Genomic DNA, 19,806 nt, shown 5'->3' on the forward strand with positions numbered 1-19,806 from the left:
TCAGCCTCAATAAGTTGCCTATAACTGGCTTCATATGTTGAATAGCATCTATTTATAAGGATAGAACCATGTGGAAAAGTTTTCTATTTTCTATTAAGTGCAGTTCCCTATTCATTCTGTAATAAAGATCGTAAAACATTTGTGGGTATTACAAACATATTCTTCTTGGAGTTTTTATTACATTTGCAATTCTTGTCAGCTTGTATGAATGGAACCTGAAAAAGTAAGGTGACTTCACGTAATTTTGCATATTTGTATAAAGACAATGAATGGTTACTGATTTTTTTGCAAAGACTTGTGATAAACAAAATTTTAGAAATGTAAGGTGATAAAAAACAACATAGGCTTTATTTTAGTATAATATGAAAAACAAAAGAGTGTGTCTTGACTTCACACGACACGACAAACTCATTGTATTTGTAAGGGAAATTAACAAAATGTAACGTATCGTATCACAGCTATAAATTATTTTAAATATGAATTTTAAACTAACCCTCCAAAATATTTCTTACCTTTGGTTCCACAAATGTTCGTTTATAATCTTTTAATCCACGTCGTAGAGTTCTCTTCAATTCTAACCATCGTTGTACATCAATATCAATGCTTTTCTTCAGATTAACCCATTTATTGATATTTTTTGTTGTAAACTGACAACTTTTGGAATTATATTCTTAAAGCAGATGATAATTTTGTTAACAATAATTAAAAAAAATGAACACATTAATACAACATTATGAATGTTATTGGGTATTTTATTTACCTTTATATTTTAGACGCGATGCACTTATACAAACATTTTGAATCCATTCGGCCCACAGTTCGAAATTTGCAGCTACATTTTCTAAACCGATACACCATTTTTGTACATCGTATTGTTTGAGTTCATCTGTAATAGTCAACATTATAGTTATTTTAATTAATTATAGTTTAAATTAGCTATTAAGGTTTAGTAACCCATGCTTGCAAGCTAAATGGCTTATAACCCCACATTAGAGTTCCTAATGTTGTGGTTATGGGCGCGGCGTAGCTATAGCTTTGCTGAAGGGGGATTTACTTGGGTTTGAAGCCGTACACCGAAATCCAACTGCGTAGTAGGTGGTAGGTAGCCTATGATACTTAGACCAAGTATCAAGTCACTCGAGTTATTTAACGAAATAAAATTTGTAATAATTTTGAAAGGAAGTGCTAATATATGCGGTATTGTCTCGATGTTTAGTTACGATTTAACGAAAGTAATGACTATGTGTCTAAAAATTATATTTTTGTATAAAAGAAACTTACCCCTGCTGAAAATTATTACAGCACTTGTTTGTATCTTTTTGTCTACTGTTGTTGATGAGTTATCAATAGCAGAAATTTCGGATATAGCCTTTAATAAACCATTTGTTAACGATCTTTTTGTATGTAACTCATCGCACTGTGTTGCAATGTCACGTTTAATAGTTTTTACATCTCCACAATCATGGGTTACTTTTTCTGTAGTTGGCTGTAATATATTAGGATCATTGATATTGTTCGTGACCATTTTGTCATGCATTGATTTACTTTCCCGTTGCCATCCTTTAGTAAATACTTCACTGAGATAATCTTCTTGAAGCATCACTTCATCAATTTTATTATATCTACCTACATTTTCGTCTATCGACTTTGTTTTTGAGACATCCGGTTCTTTATTAACTAAATTCTTAATATGTTCCATAGAACTTTTGTCGTGTGGTGACAATAAACTCCCTTCATCGCTTTCAATTATTCTTCCCAAAGATGTAACAGATTTACTTACACTTTCAGTGGCTTTAAGTAAAGGCGGTAAAATGTATGCTGGCCATGACTCATCCGCGTCACCTATGTTAATGTAATCCTTGTATAGTCCGCACCAAATTGCTAGCCCGCTCTGAAGTTGTTGCGCACTACTACAAGCGTATACTCCGTAGCAACGTAAGGGCATACTAACGCAGCTATGTACCCGTGGGGGACTGCGGGTAGCAGACGGGTGCCTGGAGGGGCCCCGCGCTGTCTCTGTCCCGCTAATATCTACAATTTGCTCTTCGACGCGACTCGTTTCTATGTTCAGAGCGGACTAGCAGTTTGGCGCGGACTATAAGTCATATAATATTTTATGTATAGCTATTAAAATCATGTCTTAAAACTTACTCAACAAATTAGGATTTGGTGGTGCAATATTGAAATGCGATGAAATATATTCCTTCGAAGATTTCCAAACAAGCGGTTCTTTATAATCATACGAATCTAATTCAAATCTGCTAAAAATATATATTTTTGGTAAGTAAGTAGTCAGAGTTCCTATAATTAATTAGGAAGCGAAAACAATCATACTTATTCATTCCTGTACTATTTCTTAAATGATCTGCAAATAAAAACAAATTTTAAAATTCTATTCTTCATAACTAATACGTATTGGATTATTGTACGTTTAAGTATTATACTCATCTTACTAATTTTATAAAAATATTGAAAACTGGCCGTGTATGAATAATTATCTTAAAAATGCATTTTATTACCCCTAAGTATATCAGAAAACTTTACTTTTTTAGTTCCTCCCTCAATCTCATCTTCCGTCAAATCATTAATTTCGCCACCCGTGTCACTTTGTAATTTCAAATCATTCTGTTGTTCATCAATTCCCTGTATAAAAAAAATGGATTGGTCGTTGTTTTCAGAAGAATCTTTAGGTTTGTCAATTTCTGGCGTGTTGTCCTCATCTTTGCTAATGTATTCTATGTCCGTGCTGGGAAGTACATTAACTGTGTCGTTTCCCAAGGTTAATGTCAAATCATTAATAGCGCTTTCCGACGGTAAATCAGTTTTGCTACCAGCGGCAGTTATAGTTTCATCATTATCAGCTTCTACATCATCTAGTGATGTTACTGTGTCATCTTTGTTAACATATTCTTTGTCTGTACTAAGCCTAAAGCTATTTATATTGTTTTCCAAGTTTAAAGACACTTCGTTATTATCATTTTCCATGTTTGATGATAATTCATCTTTACTACTAGTGGACGCTGTAAGAGTTGTAGTTTTACCAGCAAAGTGGTCTAATGATATAAAAGTAGCTTCTTTGCCGATGTACTCTTTATCTGTACCAAGTAGCGGATTATTAACATTGTTTTCCAAATTCAAAAGTAGATCGATATTAGCATCTTTCGGGTTTTCTAATAAATCAATTATACTGTCGCCAGGCGTTATATTAATATTGTCTTCTATGTTGTCATTACCAACAATGTAATTAATTCTGTCCTCTAACAAACTTCGTAGATGATTTTCCGTGTCATTTTTTTCATTTATATCGTTAATTTCATGACCTGAAATACTATCCTCAAAAATGTCGGTTAATAATTGATCTGTATTTGCAGGAACAACATATTCAGGTTTTTCTTTATCAATTGTCGATTTAGATATATTGTCATGAATACTTTCGGTAACTTCACTATTATTTTTCGAAGAAGTTCGGCTTATGATATCGTTTTCTTCTGCAACTTCTGTACTACTCGATGATTCGCTCAGGATCTATGATTTTCGAAATTTTGAAATTAGTGACTACGGCAATACCTATAGGTAATACTTGGAAATGTAAAATCAATAGGATAGGATAAATCATTAAATACCGGAATATTGTCAAGAAGTTCATCAATAAAATCCAAAACTGGACCTTCTTCCTCCTCAAGATCTGAAACATTTTTATCAATAGATAAAGTTTGAATTGAAATCTGATCCTGTTTTGTCAGTAATTATCTAGAAATTGTTAATTGGTGTGTAATTGTTTAGTAAAATTATAGGTACCGTCAAGCTGTTCCAGTAATTGTTTGTACGATGTTTCCTCAAGAACACTCGCAATCCAAATTGTGACCTTACAATCAAAAATGTTTTAGTATCACAAATCAGTTTATATTATAAAACAGTAATGTTATGTATGAAGCTAAAAACAAAACATGAGAGTTTCAATGAAATAAAATAATGTCTGGCCAGTAGGCTACTAAATGAACTAATAGTAGAATATTGCTGCTTTATTATTTATTTTCCAAGATCTATATAAAATAATTCGTGCTAGTTGTAAATCATACGTAAATTAATGTTTGTAGAATACACGTACTTATTTGTTTGCGTGGGCAATATAAGTAACGTAGGTATAACATTATGTAATTATAATGTACCTAATATTTATGATGTTTCATAAAATATTTTAGTATTTAATTTATATTATCAAGTTTTTTGTTGATCATACGATGAAGCAGTAACAATACAAAGATCCCAAAAAGATAATATTCATGTTGTTTTTGCGACGGAGCCATTAGCCACTATGGTGTACCTAGGGTTGTCATCCGTCGGGATCTTCCCGGATTTATCCTAGTTTAGAGTCATCGTTGAGATCATCCGATCATCAATCCGGATTTATAATACAAGTCCCTGGAGCCTTTTTATCGGGAACAGTTTCGATTGACTAAAGGTATAAGCAATAGCTTAAATCCAATCTTATTTAAAAATAATTTTGTTACGTCAAAGGTATTCCGACGCGGAGCTTAGGTATTCGCTCAGAAAATTTCTAGGGAAAGTGTGGATTTCACTGGAATATTCTAGATTAATGGAGTTTTTTGGAGTCAAGAATTTGGCAATGGCAACCCTAGTAAGGTCGCACAAAAAGTAAACTTTTAGGTATGCATAGAGTAGGTGTGCAGTGATAGCCTAGTGGTTAAGAAACTCAGCCTCTCGATCGAGGGGTCCGAGGTTCAAATCCCAGGCACGCACCTCTGATTTTTCAAAGTTATGTGCGTATTATAAATAAATTATCACTTGCTAAACGGTGAAGGAAAACATCGTGAGGAAACCTGCATACCTGAGTTATAAAAAAAAAAAAAAAAACTTGAAGGTATGTGAAGTCTACCAATACGCACTTGGCCAGCGCGGTGGACTATGGCCTAATCCTTCTCATCATGAGAGGAGACCCGTGCCCAGCAGTGGGACAGTAATGGGTTGGTGATGATGATGATGATAGAGTAGGTAATATATTTATAGCTTACCTTTTTTGACATTTCGACAAGAACTTTATCGTTCTTATAAATATTTTTGCTTCTCTTATTCCGCATAATGCTGTTTATTTCGTCGCTTACAATATGATTTATTTTTGCCAATCTAAACGGTGAACAAAAGGTATAAATACCTAAAAATACATCCGTCAAGGTCTTTCTTTTACTTATATTTATCCTATTGTACTACAACCATTAAACATTTGTATCAAACTTTACTTACTCTGGACTTAATATTATGTTTGCAGGTGTTTTAAGTTTTCTTGATATTTTATACCCAAATATCGCACATAATAGCAATATGTGTCGTATGTTCTCTTCACTAGAATATTTTGATATGGGTTTACATCTCTTGGATGAACTGAAAAATATTTATTGATCAACATTATAAAAATTTAATAGACGAGAATAAACGGATAACGCGGTTTTTGGAGTGTAGTTATGAATATATCTATTAATTTTTGGCACACTGCAACCCATTAGGGTGTATATTAATTTAAAAAATACAATAGAGTATATTTCGTAGATATGTAATTTAAATTACCACTTTTTTGATGTTTTCTTATTCTTTTTAAAATAATGTACTGCATCTGAAATTTGCACGACTGGGTTTTTATCCTCAACATGACGCCTTAGGCGGTCCACCTAAAGTAAATGGGTTTCATCAGTAAATGATTTAAAAAAATGAATAGTTAAAATTATATTAAGTAGGTAGTTATATCCATACGGCATGTGGATAGAGATCTAATAGAATGAATTTATTCTTTCGTAGACTTAAATTACATATATGAAATATAAAATCCGAATACTGTAGTTAATTTATTTTAAATATAAACAGAATTTAAATGCTCATTTGCGTAAATGTTGGCCGTATTGGATTTAGAGCTGATGCCTTGCAGAATGCTGAGCGTAAGATAATTATAGAACAGTCTAGTCTTCCAAATTAGATATTTCATATATTTGTCTACTTCGTTACAATCTTTGTGTTATTTGATAAATTAATAATACCATATAGTCGGGCAAAACGCGACAGTTATTTTTCCATGTATTTAAACATTGCCGTTTGAGTGGTTCTGCCAACTCGACAATCCTAAGAGGACAATGTTGATCTTCAAGTTTACGTTTACATGGCTTCTTTAATCTCCTTTTGTTTGTTACTTTCCGCTTTCTTCGATAAGTTACATTCTGAATGGTTGAACTATTTTGATTATACTCATTATAGTGTTTTCTGTAATTAAGAATTATCTATATTTTACTCTTCATAAAATCGTGTATTGTATTGTGCTACTTTACCTACTTGGTCGCTACGTGATTATTAAGGTACCTTTTTGAGCACGATGGTACGGAAAAATCAACATCAATCAAATCGTATTCGACTTCTTCTTCTACCGGTTTTTCTTGACGAAGCTGTATCCCTCGTAAAATTTCTTGTTGGACATTGAAAAATGACCAATGTTCTGTGAAATCTAACTCGGTGTCTGAATTGTCTGCATCAACATACAATTATAAAAGAAGTTTAATGTTAATGACAACTGCATTGTGAAATATTGGAATAGAGCGTTAATAGATTAGTTAGGTGACGCTGATAACTAACGTTTGTATAGTTCTAGATTTGTATGCACTGACGGTCATAGGATTTCCTATACGCCTGACTTGTCGAAATGAAAAGCTTTGATGAGGAAAAAGAAGTTCTTCCCTTATTCCAATCGGAAATAATATAATTTTGCCAGCCCTCACTATAAATGTCTCAAATGAGAATGTAAATTAAGTACTTAATTATTAAAATATTTATATACAACCGGTATAGTAAGTGTAGAAGATACCACGAATTGCGTATTTTGAAATCCATACATACTTAGCTTCCTAATTTCCTATGTAGGTAGGTATACATCAGCTGAGGGTGTAAAAAGTTGTAGATAATTTAACTTATATAAAATAACTTACAAGTTACTAACCTGATTTGCGAAAGTTGTTTGTCATCATTGATTATATAAGGTTCGCGGACGCGGTGGAGGAACCTACTTCTAATACTTTATGAGCAGTGAAATATGCTAAATGGACTAAAATTGAAATTTGGGCTTCAGTCACTTGAAATTTTTATCAGGTTTCAGTATTTTGAAATTGCTTGCATAAAAATCTATTAGCCCATGAAATGGTCTTCGTTTACTTAATTTATACAGAAATGATGTTCTCATACGCACTCGTTTTATACAAAGACGGCGGCACATTATGGGGCACGATAAAATCAGCTTTTTCGTATTATAAGTATATATTATAGATACATATAACAGGCATTTCTAATTAGAAGAGCTTTAAAGTTGTGTTTTTTTAACTTTAGGGAAAATTTAAAACTTCTATTATGAGGGCTTTTTGTCGCAATAAATCAGAAACACAAATATTTGGGTACCTACTTTTGACCAAAGAAGATAGTAACCTAGAGATACAGGAAGTCTTGATGATTGTTCTTTCACCGACCTATAGGTGGTCCGAACACGCTAAGCTACTCTCAAAATTTCATTATGATTATTTCTGTATATGTTCTTCTACTGCTGGACATGAGTGTTATTGCAAAATTAATTGGATGTAGTCCAAAAGTTCCTTATACTGGCCTAGCTTAGCTATTGTAGATTAGACTACAACTATATCTTTTATTATAATACACTTTAACTATCATGGTAATGTAGTGTATTTGAAGTCGACAGGTACATATCGTTGTGTTTTTATTTCTCTAAGAATTGGCGTGTATAAGGCAAGCTAATTCTGAGAAGTGAAGAACAGTGGGCAACGGTGAGTCATGATTCAAAATAACCGAATTAGCGTAGCTCAGATGCCTGGGACCACTGAACTTAAATTTATTGTTTGTTTTTGCTTGGATTTATAAGGTGTATACAATCATATCTTTATTTTATCTAAGAATAGCCGCTTATTCGGCCGAAATCGGCGGTATACGACGACTTTACTTCATTATAGAGATTTTGTCACTAGGATAAATGTTGGTGAAACGTAAAATAGGCTCACTCGCGAGTAACTAACGACTTATTCTGGGAATAAGATTTATGCGACGTTGGTGAAATCGGCCCTTAGTGATCGAAGGTGGTGGGCCGATTTACGATAAACACAACCTTTTAAAGATTGGGCCAGTGTTACCAACAAAATAAAATAAAATCAGGCCATCAATGCTACAATATATTTTGAAAATTGATGATGATAATAATGAATACCCACTTTAAATTAACTTATATCCAAACGCCCTTATTCAAAATATTAAATATAGTGCTGGGGTACATTATTGCAGTCACTTTCTCGTTTCGTGATTGCAGTACAAGTATAACGATATGCAGACTTGTTGATTTATTATTGTTTACCTGTGATAAGTATTTGTTTTTTAAATTACTTCGCACTTCTACTAAACCTTTTCGCAGGTGGACTTCTTTATCGATGTAAGACGTATCGTTTTAAATATATTTTATGCTAATCTTTATTTAAATATACGAACAATAGCGATGTAAAAGCATTTAGACTTTTATGTAGATTGTAGAGGAATAACAAAAATGTCTAAACGAAAACTTTCATCGAGATACAATGTCCCCTATATTCTAATTGGTAGGTAATCTATTGGTATAGATTATTGCATTCATTTCATACTAGATTTTGCGCGAATGCAAAACATTCAAACAAAAACAGTTTTGGAAAAAATACACATACATTATTATAAAAAAAATATATGAACTTGGCAACATTATATTGTCATTCACTGTCAAAATTGACATCACAGCATGAAGTTATTTTTATTCCACCAATTGTCTCAAATCAGTCAAATCGTAATTTCATTCATTCGACGCGAGGTTGTTCAAGCAGTTTGTGTGTTTTGCTCGTATTGCTACATAAAGACTTTTCGTAAATATTAAAATATAAATGAAATGCTTGTATTAATCACTCGAGAAAAACATTTAAAGGCGACATAAAGATATTGAGGTTTTATAAATACAAATTTCACGGAAGAATAAATATTCCCATAGTGAATAATTATAAATTTCTCACTGTGTTGTAAACAAAGAAGTTCGAAAAAGCAAGATGTGGTCACATTTGGAGCGTGGTAGCTCACCCGTGGATTGGTGTGAGTCAAATTACTCAATTTCGCCGGTTATAGCGGAATTCGTGAACACCGTAAGTATTTTTGCGCATTTATAAAAAATAAAGAATCGCGCATCAACATCATATTCTCGTAGTATGCGTAGTGAATTCATTATTAAAATACTAATAAATGGTTACATTACATTTCTGTGTACATTTTTTCAACAAAACTTTGGTGCGGAAAATAAAATTTTCTACATACATTTTATTTTCATTGGTACTTATACAAAAAAGGACACTATAAATTTGTTACGTTATGTCTTAGGTGAATGTTAATTTTACTAAAATATATCGCAAAATAGTTGCAATTAATTATTGGTTATTTTTTTGTGTTTTCAGGTGAGCAATATCTTGTTTTTCTTGTTTCCCCCGGTGCTCATCCACCTTTTCCAGGAGTACTCCAGGTTTTTCAACCCAGCCATCAATGTCCTGTGGGTCTTGCTAATGGTGGTAGGACTCAGCTCAGCTTACTTCCATGCTACATTAAGTCTTGTTGGTACGTCTTTGTTTTTAATATTTACGCACAATGTAATTGTTATCCTTAAAAAATAAAATTATCTAAATAGGTAACTTAGATAGACATCATAAAATTGTATGCTTTAATCTGCATTGATAATTTAACTGCATAGATTTCCTGATAAGAAAAAATCAATTTCATACTAAATTAAAGTAAATATTTGCATCAATGCCATTAAATTTCTTATCAGAATTTTTATGCCCATTATGTACCTACCTACACACATTTTATGTCATACATGTTTTATAATAAATGATAACACAAATAATGCTATGGAATATTGTTTATCTTTCTAGGACAACTACTTGACGAATTAGCCATTCTTTGGGTTTTTATGGCTGCCTTTGCAATGTTTCTGCCAAAAAGACATTTCCCAAAATTCTTGGGAGGTAATAGGTAAGTTTTTTTTTATTTACTCACTTATCTTTTCTCTATCTCTTTTTTGTCATTTAACACTGCATTAATTAAGTGCAGAATCTTGGTAAAATTAATGTCTTACTAAATATTCATAATTTGAAAAATATGAGTAAATAGACTAGTAAATATCTATTTTAGTGAGAAAAATCCCTGATGAAATAACCTTGTAATTTTCTCATCCTTCACAATTGGGTGGTAATGATTCTTCAACCATCAACACAATTAATATGCAATGTAATATTAGATCACACTAAATTAACATTGCTTATGCATTTGATAATTACATTAATATTATGCCGCTACTAACTCAGAGGCACCATATTATCTCAAATGGATTTTATTGCAATTTTGTGTAAATGTTTATAAATTGAATGCATAATTATGAATAAAAAATAATATTCTATTTTTAGGCAAAGACTTTTAAAAGGCAATGTAATTTCGATTTTTCGAGGAAAAAATACGCTTTCGTTAAAATTAAAATTAGATTTTATTAAAAACCTATTTCGTTTCTATTTCATTGCGTAAATCTTAGTTTAACAGGTGAAGATTAATAAAATATATCTTAAGGATATGAATGAATGAATGACTATTTGAACATTACGCGCGCGGTATTGTTTATTGAATAACGATATTGAAAGAAAATATGAATAATACTTCTTTCATCGAAGTATTTGTGTAGGGAAATGTATAATGCGTACACCAGTGCACTGAGTGCAAATGTACTCGTTGTTTTCAACAAAATCGGAATTAGGTTTGGTTGACAAAGGTTCCCCGTTCTGATAAGAAATGTTTGTCACAAAGAAACAATTACTGATTCACGTTTTCCCACGACGCATACGCTCTAAATGTATATCTATTTATACATTTACGGAAATGGAGAATATAAAATATGCGCGCACTTAATTTGACAGAGACTACTTAATGATGATACTTAACTTCTACCTAACAGGGAAACAGCAGGTACTACCTTCCCTCTATCTGATAGCTATCTCTACCTACGTACGTTGTGGTAGCATAATATGTTTTAAAAATAAATGATATGAAATACCCTTTTACTTTAACAAGTAAAGCTGTCATTTCGTTGGCATCAAATATCTCTTAGTGATAATCTTGATCCTATTGACCCCGAATATAGTTAGTCCTACTACCACCAAATGGTACAAAATGATATTATATATTATCCATTGAGAGCAACGTGTTAAGGCCGCGTACGGATACAAAAGGAATCGTTAAATCATGTTGCGCAATAAACGTCAGTACAGACGTGGTTAGCGTTACTATGTGATCCTTTGATTAGGACTGTTAAATTGGTAGTCATATAAACGAAAAGTAAGAGCCCATGTAGCCTACAAACAATGTTGCAAAGAAACAATTGAAAATTTTCCTGTGCAGACAGGCTGAAGGCTAAAGCAACTGACAAGTCAGAAATTCCAGTAAGCAGAAAGTCTAGGCAGCATGCAGCATTAAGTTGTAGACATTTGATAACTGTGTTCTCATAAAAAATACGAAAGTGTAAAACATAAGCTTGGTTGTAAAGCATGTCTAGGAAGACGATAAGTTTAAAGATTTTGACCACAAGCGTGAACTATACGAACAACGCCTGATATCAAAACAGATAAACAAGAAAAGAGTAGTTTAAACGTTGTGTAAGTTAATCGGCCATTAATTGTGGCAAGACGGAAAAATAGTTAACAAAACTACTTTTATTTTTTGTCTTATACATGGCCGTCGATGGCGATAGGCGGGGAAAAGCGAAAGGAGACTGAGCCATATACAGGGTTATATGACCAATCAACCGATTTCCCCGTGTGAAATGTAACACAGATATATGCACAGAGTTTTTCATTGTTAAAAAATACGTAATGAAAAAACTTACAAACGCACTGGTCGCCCCTACGATTTTTGAAAGTTTCCCTCGATTTCTCTGGTCTGCCACTATCAGACCCTGATTTCCTTATAATGGGACCACTTCAGAAATATCTTATTTCCAACGAAAAAAAAAATCATCAAAATCGTTCATAAACGACGAAGTTATCCGCAATCAAACATAAAAAACAAATATAAGGTCGAATTGCGAAACCTCCTATTTTGAAGTCCGTTAAAAATGGATTTAAGGAACATTAGAACTTTATTTTTATTCTTACATGTTCTGTGATGTGCAAGATTACAAAGACATATTGAAAAGATTTTGGCCGCAAAGACCGTATTCTTCCGCCGTAATACGATGCACTAATCTACCCTTAGATAATTAAACCAACTAATTATCTACGAATCTACCCCGATGATAAAAAGTTCTTATTTTTTCATACTAACCGGTCAGCCGGTCGCCCAAATATTCCAATAGTATCTTTATATTTAATATTTTTATATAATTTATATATAAAGTTTCATGAGGTAAGTTACCTTATATGTAGGTATAGGAATTCTGTGTACGTAAGAGGACTAGTAGGTATATCATTTGTTGATGTTTTCAATATCGATTTAACCTGATTATTTAAGCAAAAACTTTTCGTTATCGAGCCATTTTTATCAAACAGCTTTAGCAATTAATGATATTATCCGCTTTATTATCAGACCTCGTATCAGTCTGGGGTTTATTGATTTTCGTATCTAAATACTTAATTCGACACGTCGCCCTTCTATCTACCAACTGCGGAGGGTAATGTTATTTGAGCGTATGTATGTATATATGAACCCTAATATGAAGAAAGTTTAAATTTTTACAATGAATACATATACCTACTCGTACTTCTATAGCTACAATAATAACAAGATTAACAAACACCAAAAATAATAAATATAAGAATTCGGTGGTACAGAACCATTTGTATGCGAATTTGACTCGCACTTGCCATTTATTTCTATAATACAAACTTATGGTTTTAAAATATTTTGCCCTCAATCAAATTGTTCATGAAATTTAAATAAACTTAAGTACACATAAAAAACGGTTCATGCATTTCTTTTCAGGAGGATTCTAGCATTCTATTCGAGCGTCTTCTCAGTTGTGTCCACCGGTTTACTAGTAATGCATCCTGCAGCTAATGCGTTTGCTTTGATGACGCTCGCCCTGCCCGCCATCGGATTCTTATGCAAAGAACTCAACATGTAAGATTATGATAAATATAAATACCCAAGTCGAAAATTTATTAGATGTCAACACCTTCCACGTAAGGCCACTTGATTTTTGTAGTCAACCTCAAGTAGGATTTCAAATAGTTACTGCCACCCATGGACAATTAACCCTAGATACGAGGATAGAGTTGGAAGGCATCGTATAAGTATGTCTTCCTTACCACACCACAACGAACCAGAATATAGCAGCGCTTAACACCGTTGTTTTTAGGCAGGCAAAAGTGAAGCAATGTTGATCTTGTAATCAAAACATAAAATAATTGACTTCCTTTGATAGTAAATTGACGGTAAATACTAGTGACGTAATTTAAAAATATCAGTTGACTAAGAGTCAATATCATCCCAACTGTAGAACGTATCTTAAAAATAAAATATGGTGTGATTTAAAATTATCTTCTACGGAAATGCCTTCAGTTTATCAAAAACTTTATTATTAATTATTGATTTATATATTACAGGGTCAAATGCGCCCGAGTGTACAGATTGGGGCTCCGTTGCGTGGCGGTCTGTTTTCTCGCCATGTTTTGTTGGATTATAGACCGAATGTTCTGCGATGCCTGGCTCTCTATCGACTTTCCCTACATGCACGGTGTATGGCACATTCTTATTTTTATCGCGAGTTATACCGCGTTGGTCCTCTTCGCTTACTTCAACGTTTCAGAGGAGAGGCCCGAGCAAAAGCCTCAGCTGAAATACTGGCCTAGGAATGATTTCGAATTGGGTGTACCATACATTACAATCAGACATCCATGTAAAAAAGACGATAATATAGCTATATAGATGTTTTACACAGTAATATTACAAGGAAATATAATATTGATGTTTATAATTTAAAATTAAGTCAAAAAGACGTGTATTAAAGACAGCAGTTATAATTATGCTTATAAAATAATGTACAATGTAATTGAATGTGCTTTTGTGATGATTCCAAAATCTAGTGCCAATCTGTGATGTATAGACTATTGTAATTTTAATGTGCAATGATATTAAGTTATACTATATTTTACTAGTTATAGTTTATCTTTAGACGTATGAGGTTCTTAACTTCAAGAGTATTTTTCTACCTTCTTAAATATGACGGTGACGTTTCTAGGGGTGCTTTCTTTTTCAATAAATTTCAGTAGAGTATTCGTTTAGTTTGTAAACAACTGACTATTTTGTAAAAAAAAAAAAAAAATTGCGTTCATTTCTTTTAAAGTAGGTATCTAAGTTGGCAGGAAATATTTTTTGTATAATTAGTAAGGAACAATATGTTTTTTAGTGTATACAGCTACGTAATAATATCGAAAAAAAAGTCAGTGCAACCACTAACCAGATGTTTAAAATTTAATAAATGTAATTTATTTGCTATGTATTTGGATAAGTCAATTAATAAAATGTCCACTATATAATTGAAATATTTTTACAAAATATGATATCTTCAATTATTATTTTTTTACTTTAAAGCAATTGATTTACCGTAACACGTAACCGTTTAACGAATATAGGGAAGGCAGTGCAAAATATTTATGATAAATTAGCAATAGTGGTTTTATTTTTAACTAGTGGTGCCCGCGGCTTCGCCCGCACTTTAAAGAAATAATATGACATTTTTTTTTTTTTTTTTTTTTTTTTTATAATATAAGAGTAGCAGACGAGCATGCAGTCCACCTGATGGTAAGTGGCTACTGCCGCCCATGGACATCTGTAATCAACCCCAGATAGGATTAGATATTCCTACCTGAGGTCGGCCACAGATGCGCCGCTACCCCTGAGGACTAAGCTGGAACGCCTCGGAAAAGTCCGTCTCCCTTACCACACCCTTCAAACCGGAACACAGCAGCGCTTAACACTGCTGTTATTAGGTAGAAATAGGTGTGGCGGTGGTGCCGCCGGAGTCGAACCACAAAGGGTTCTACCACCTTTAACATGACATACATAAAACAGAAAATTTCTACCTTCTTTGGAATGACAGTGGCGCCATCTGTCGAAAATTGGTCTTACCAACTCCCAAACCTTCGTGGGCTCTTAGACAACAACTTTGCTAAAGACCATCACTTGATCAAATGCATAGTTTACGATTCAATCCTTACTAATATCGATTAAAATAATCGACTTTTTGGTCCAAAAGATCGATTCTCCGATTAAGCAATCTTAGATCGCCATCCCTAGTTCCCGTGGGATTTCCGGGATAAAAACTATCCTATGTCCTTTCTCGCGTTTTAGACTATCTTTGTACAAAATTTCATTAAAATCGGTTCAGTGGTTTAGGCGTGAAGAAGAGACAACCAGACAGACAGACTTTCGGATTTATAATATTAGTAAGGATTTAAGGGCGTAGGCTAAAGCTAATACGGGTGCATGCTCGCGTTTATATTAAAAAAAATGTATGAGTGTTGCGTGTATAGGCACGTGTCCGAGCGTCGGATGCCCGCTTACAGCCTTGTTTCTCCAAATCCGCCGCTACATAAGGTGGTTCACAAACGATGGGCGCCCACCGCGGGTACCACATACGGAGTGGATGTCCGATCCGTACACTCGCAAAAGTTTTAGTTTATGCCATAAATGTTAGTAATAAATATGATTTTTGTAAGCGCATAAACTATTACATATTCCCTCTAAACAAAACTATTAGTATAAAAAAATATCAACGCTGTAATTACAAAAATCAAATACATAATATATATTGTAATAAAAAGATGTTTCATCTGAAATGACAAATTATACAAAATGTATATAATATAATAATATGGGTTGGTCTGTTTTATAGTAGTTCTTTGCTAATAGTGCTGTTTATGCGAAGTGTTTATGTTATAGATTTAGAAGACTGTATTTTTAGCAGGATAATGATTCAGAACTGAAAGATATACTAAAAAGTTAAAAGCAATATTAAATAAGAAAAATTGTATTTAAATGCACAAAACAATGCCTTGTAATTTAAGCAGTTTTGAGCAATATTACACATTCAGTATCTCATCAACAAAAAATAACATTCAGTATCATTCAATAACCGTTTGTAATGTGTTGTATAAAAATATATTGAAATATTATATTTGTTCAATATTATAGTGTATGGTAATATTTTGTAATGAAAGATTGGTGTAGGTAAATAAACCTTTATTCCATAAAATTGATTTTTCATTCCATTTTGGAATTGGTCCACAATATAATATTATATGACTTTAATGCATCATTATAAGAAGCATTTAAAATATTCGAGAATGTCAACATTAATTAATTATCTAGCTCTTTTGTAAATATTTATAAGCTGTCTAAGTTTTCTATTTCTTTTTAATATTTTTGGAATATCATACAATAATAGGCATCAAAAATATTGGGCTAATCAAAAATTGATCAAATTATCAGCTGTCTAAGCTTACATATTTTTTATTAATTATTGGCACTTACAAAAAATAGCTTGGTAGTATTTACTTATATCTATATATACTTGCAACAATGTTATAAAAACATTGGAAGTTTTAAAATCAATACAAAAAAAATCAAAGTATTAAATGCATTAATTCGGAATTTTAAAGTATATGCACTTAATTATGGCAAATTAATAACTTAGTCAGAGTCAGAAGAAACATTGTGGTGATTTGTGTGTAGAGTTGAGGAATCAAATTTCTTCCTTGAATATGTAGATCCACCTCGGTAAACAACATGATTCTTCTCAGTCTCCAATATTTTCACTTCATGTAACAGTTGTGGCTTCTCCATCACTTTTTGCAGTTGATCCCAGATGAAAATAGCCAAATTCTCAGTGGTGCTCACCTGGGGGAATATCAAATGACATGATGATTATCAATTTTATTCTACTTTAAGTTAGTTCAAAGTTGTTAATTGCTGCTGAGTTTTATTTTTATTTAACCGATTCAATGCGGCGGCCTTTTGGACAAACTTCAACGCCTGGCGGCGAACAAATATTTCGTGGCACCACTGTGGTGCCCAACGCCAGGGACTTTGATGGTACCACTAAGCTGCCCTTCGCCATAAATTGTATCTTATCGTTTTTTTTACCCGCCATACACAAAAGAAATTCATGGCACAACTGTGGTGCCATCCTCACGGAATCGGTTAAATATTTACAAAATATTGATTTTTTAATGATATTAATTTATCTTATTAAAATCAATATGTATCAAAATGGACCATGCAACTTATTTAGTATTTAAAATATATATCAATTTTCTCTTAAATCAAAGCTGATACCTTTCCCTAAAAACCAGATGGAATAATAAGAATATTCATTAAAATTTTATTATGTTAATGTTTTTTTTGTTGGTGCTGTATAATACACCACAAAATTAACATTTTTTTAACTTACTACTGCTTTAAAGTAGGGCACATCTTGGTCCAAGTTTTTGTGATCAAGAGGATCCATTATGGCTTGTTGCATGTACTGTTTGAGGTCATGTACATTCATCACCATACCGGTGTGTGCGTCAACAGGTCCCTTTACTGTTACTAAAACTGTAATAAAAACAAATTAATACATAATTAATACCTTGATTTACGCTTCGCCGACTTCGCGAACCCAGAGGTTACGGGGTTATCAAATCTCATCGATTTGTCTTATTTCAGCAACATGCAACTCTTGATAATATATTATAGACTTACCATTTCCAAGTTCTGACACAATCCGCTAGGGGCGCTGATTGGAAATTGTATGGGCAAATACGTAAACGAATACCAAAACAGTCATAGTTGTCAAAACGTAAAACTCACGGTAAGGGTACTGCTCCCTCATTATTGTTTGATTAATGTAAATTTTTGCATTTGTTCTATGGATTCAACACATAGTTACATGGGAGATCATTCCATACAATCTTATTATGTGCGAATTTCTACCCATCTTACACAAATTCGACTAAGGCAGTTATCGCTCAGACCCACCTATCATGTAAGTGTGGGGTTTTACTGTACTACAAGAAATAGTAATAAATTTAGTGTCAATATGCTAAACCATAATATTTATCTCTTTTTTCCTGTCATATCCTGGTCCATTGGCAAAGCAATAAATACAATAAAACTAACATTTTGTTTATAACTGTAAATGTTTTATGGTCTGGTAGACATCTAGTCTTGAAAAGTTATTAATATGGATGGCTAAACAAAAACAATACATTGTTTTCAAAGTTATGGTCATTTAATTATATTGAATTAAATCATACCGTATATCATACTGTGTATATATTAAGTAACCAGTATGACTGCATGTAGATTATATCTCATTACATACTTGCATAATACTATCAAAGAACTTTTAACTTGCTCGATACTTAATTAATTAAGTTTACTATTAAACATATCAGTTAAATGTTATTTAGTCTTAATGACTAAGATAAAAGATATAATAATTGACCCGTTATGTAACTATTGCACAATTTGTGGCATACATATTAACTACATGAAATTATTTTGAAAAGCAGAAAATCACTTTTGAAATAAGAACTGCTGCTGAAATAATTCAATTAATAACACTACAACAAATACATAATAATATATTGATATGTAATAGTATAAAGTTATATATTATCAGAAATTAAGTAATTAAATTATGAATACTAATAATAATATTAATAATTACTAATGTATTATTATTATTAATTCATTAATAATAATGCATTAATATTATTAATGAATAAAGTAATATTACTCAAAAATTCTTACCTACATAGTTGTGTCCATGGCCATTAGGATTGTTACATTTGCCGAATAATTTTTTATTGTCCTCATCACTGAGAAATGGGCTGGAAAAAAAATTGGGAGCAATTATACACCATCATTTAAGTTACTTCTAAAAGTATAACATAATGTAATAAAAGTTATTATTGAATTCCATAAAATACAGGGTGTAATTATTATATAAAATCATCCGATACAATAATTTAAAAAAGAATTCATTTAAAACCTGTACCTCTGCTATTTAATTGCTTCTATGTGATAATCTTACAAAATTATTGACTACTAATGTACGACAGAACTTAAAAATAGACTTATTCAACCGGTTACTTTGTAGTGTAAAATGCTTTAACATTCTTTAGATTTCTCATTAAAAAGTGGTCAACGTATTTATTAAGAGGCGTGAAAGAAAAAATTACCTGTGTAATCTGTGACAAGAACTAAATGTTTCTCGCCGAGTTATGGAAACAATTGGTAAAGACATTGTGTTTTTGCTAGGAAGGAAGATTTACTTTCACTTATTGTCAAGTAAAAGTTGTAAAAATTAGTAACTGCTAATAACACAACACGAGTCAACTTCTCTCGACGACAGTGACAGATAAATGAAATTATAAAGTGACGGAGTCAGGAGTCAGACCTCAATTATGTCTATTCTATTTGTCTATAGTTTATAGAGAAGCCCTATACGATATATCGATAATATATAATAATATGGTATATTATCGACAGATAATGATTTTGCAGGCCTATATAGATTATTATACTTTTTGTTGCAGGCCTTATTCCTACAAAAAAATGTATAGTTAAACTATAGTAGTTGACACTTAACGTTCTCAGTTAAAATAAAAGTGAAATTATGACGTCGGTAATCGTTGTTATTTGCAAAAATATGTAACATGT

The 19,806-nt window shown here is 32.3% G+C and overlaps 3 protein-coding genes across 3 annotated transcripts; 1 reads left to right on the top strand and 2 right to left on the bottom strand.

The window, feature by feature from the left end:
- Window positions 1-85: 85 nt before the first annotated feature.
- LOC140748150 (uncharacterized) lies at window positions 86-6,536 on the bottom strand (the record flags this gene model as incomplete). The annotated part of the gene is made up of 14 exons (XM_073080887.1): window positions 86-215; window positions 513-670; window positions 761-886; window positions 1,282-1,842; window positions 2,152-2,261; window positions 2,335-2,365; window positions 2,520-3,525; window positions 3,624-3,685; window positions 3,799-3,865; window positions 5,034-5,145; window positions 5,263-5,400; window positions 5,584-5,684; window positions 6,048-6,267; window positions 6,364-6,536. Coding segments are annotated over 14 exons (2,973 nt in total), but the record flags the coding sequence as incomplete, so codon positions are not given.
- A 2,304-nt stretch (window positions 6,537-8,840) lies between these two features.
- On the top strand, window positions 8,841-14,701 carry bwa (alkaline ceramidase). The gene is made up of 5 exons (XM_073085569.1): window positions 8,841-9,206; window positions 9,513-9,669; window positions 9,987-10,086; window positions 13,078-13,215; window positions 13,701-14,701. Exons 1-5 carry the CDS (start codon window positions 9,114-9,116, stop codon window positions 14,020-14,022), a joined length of 810 nt encoding a protein of 269 aa, XP_072941670.1. The 5' UTR covers window positions 8,841-9,113; the 3' UTR covers window positions 14,023-14,701.
- A 1,759-nt stretch (window positions 14,702-16,460) lies between these two features.
- purple (6-pyruvoyl tetrahydrobiopterin synthase purple) lies at window positions 16,461-19,517 on the bottom strand. Its single transcript, XM_073085590.1, has 4 exons — window positions 19,326-19,517; window positions 18,895-18,974; window positions 17,549-17,694; window positions 16,461-16,995 (listed from the first exon to the last, which is right to left on the bottom strand). The coding sequence occupies exons 1-4, from the start codon at window positions 19,388-19,390 to the stop codon at window positions 16,789-16,791; spliced, it is 498 nt and encodes a 165-aa protein (XP_072941691.1). The 5' UTR covers window positions 19,391-19,517; the 3' UTR covers window positions 16,461-16,788.
- Window positions 19,518-19,806: the final 289 nt, after the last annotated feature.

This window comes from Epargyreus clarus, unplaced genomic scaffold (genome assembly GCF_041222505.1).
Source record: "Epargyreus clarus isolate Ecla_fem2 unplaced genomic scaffold, WU_Ecla_fem_2.2 ptg000003l, whole genome shotgun sequence".
Classification (NCBI taxonomy): domain Eukaryota; kingdom Metazoa; phylum Arthropoda; class Insecta; order Lepidoptera; family Hesperiidae; genus Epargyreus; species Epargyreus clarus.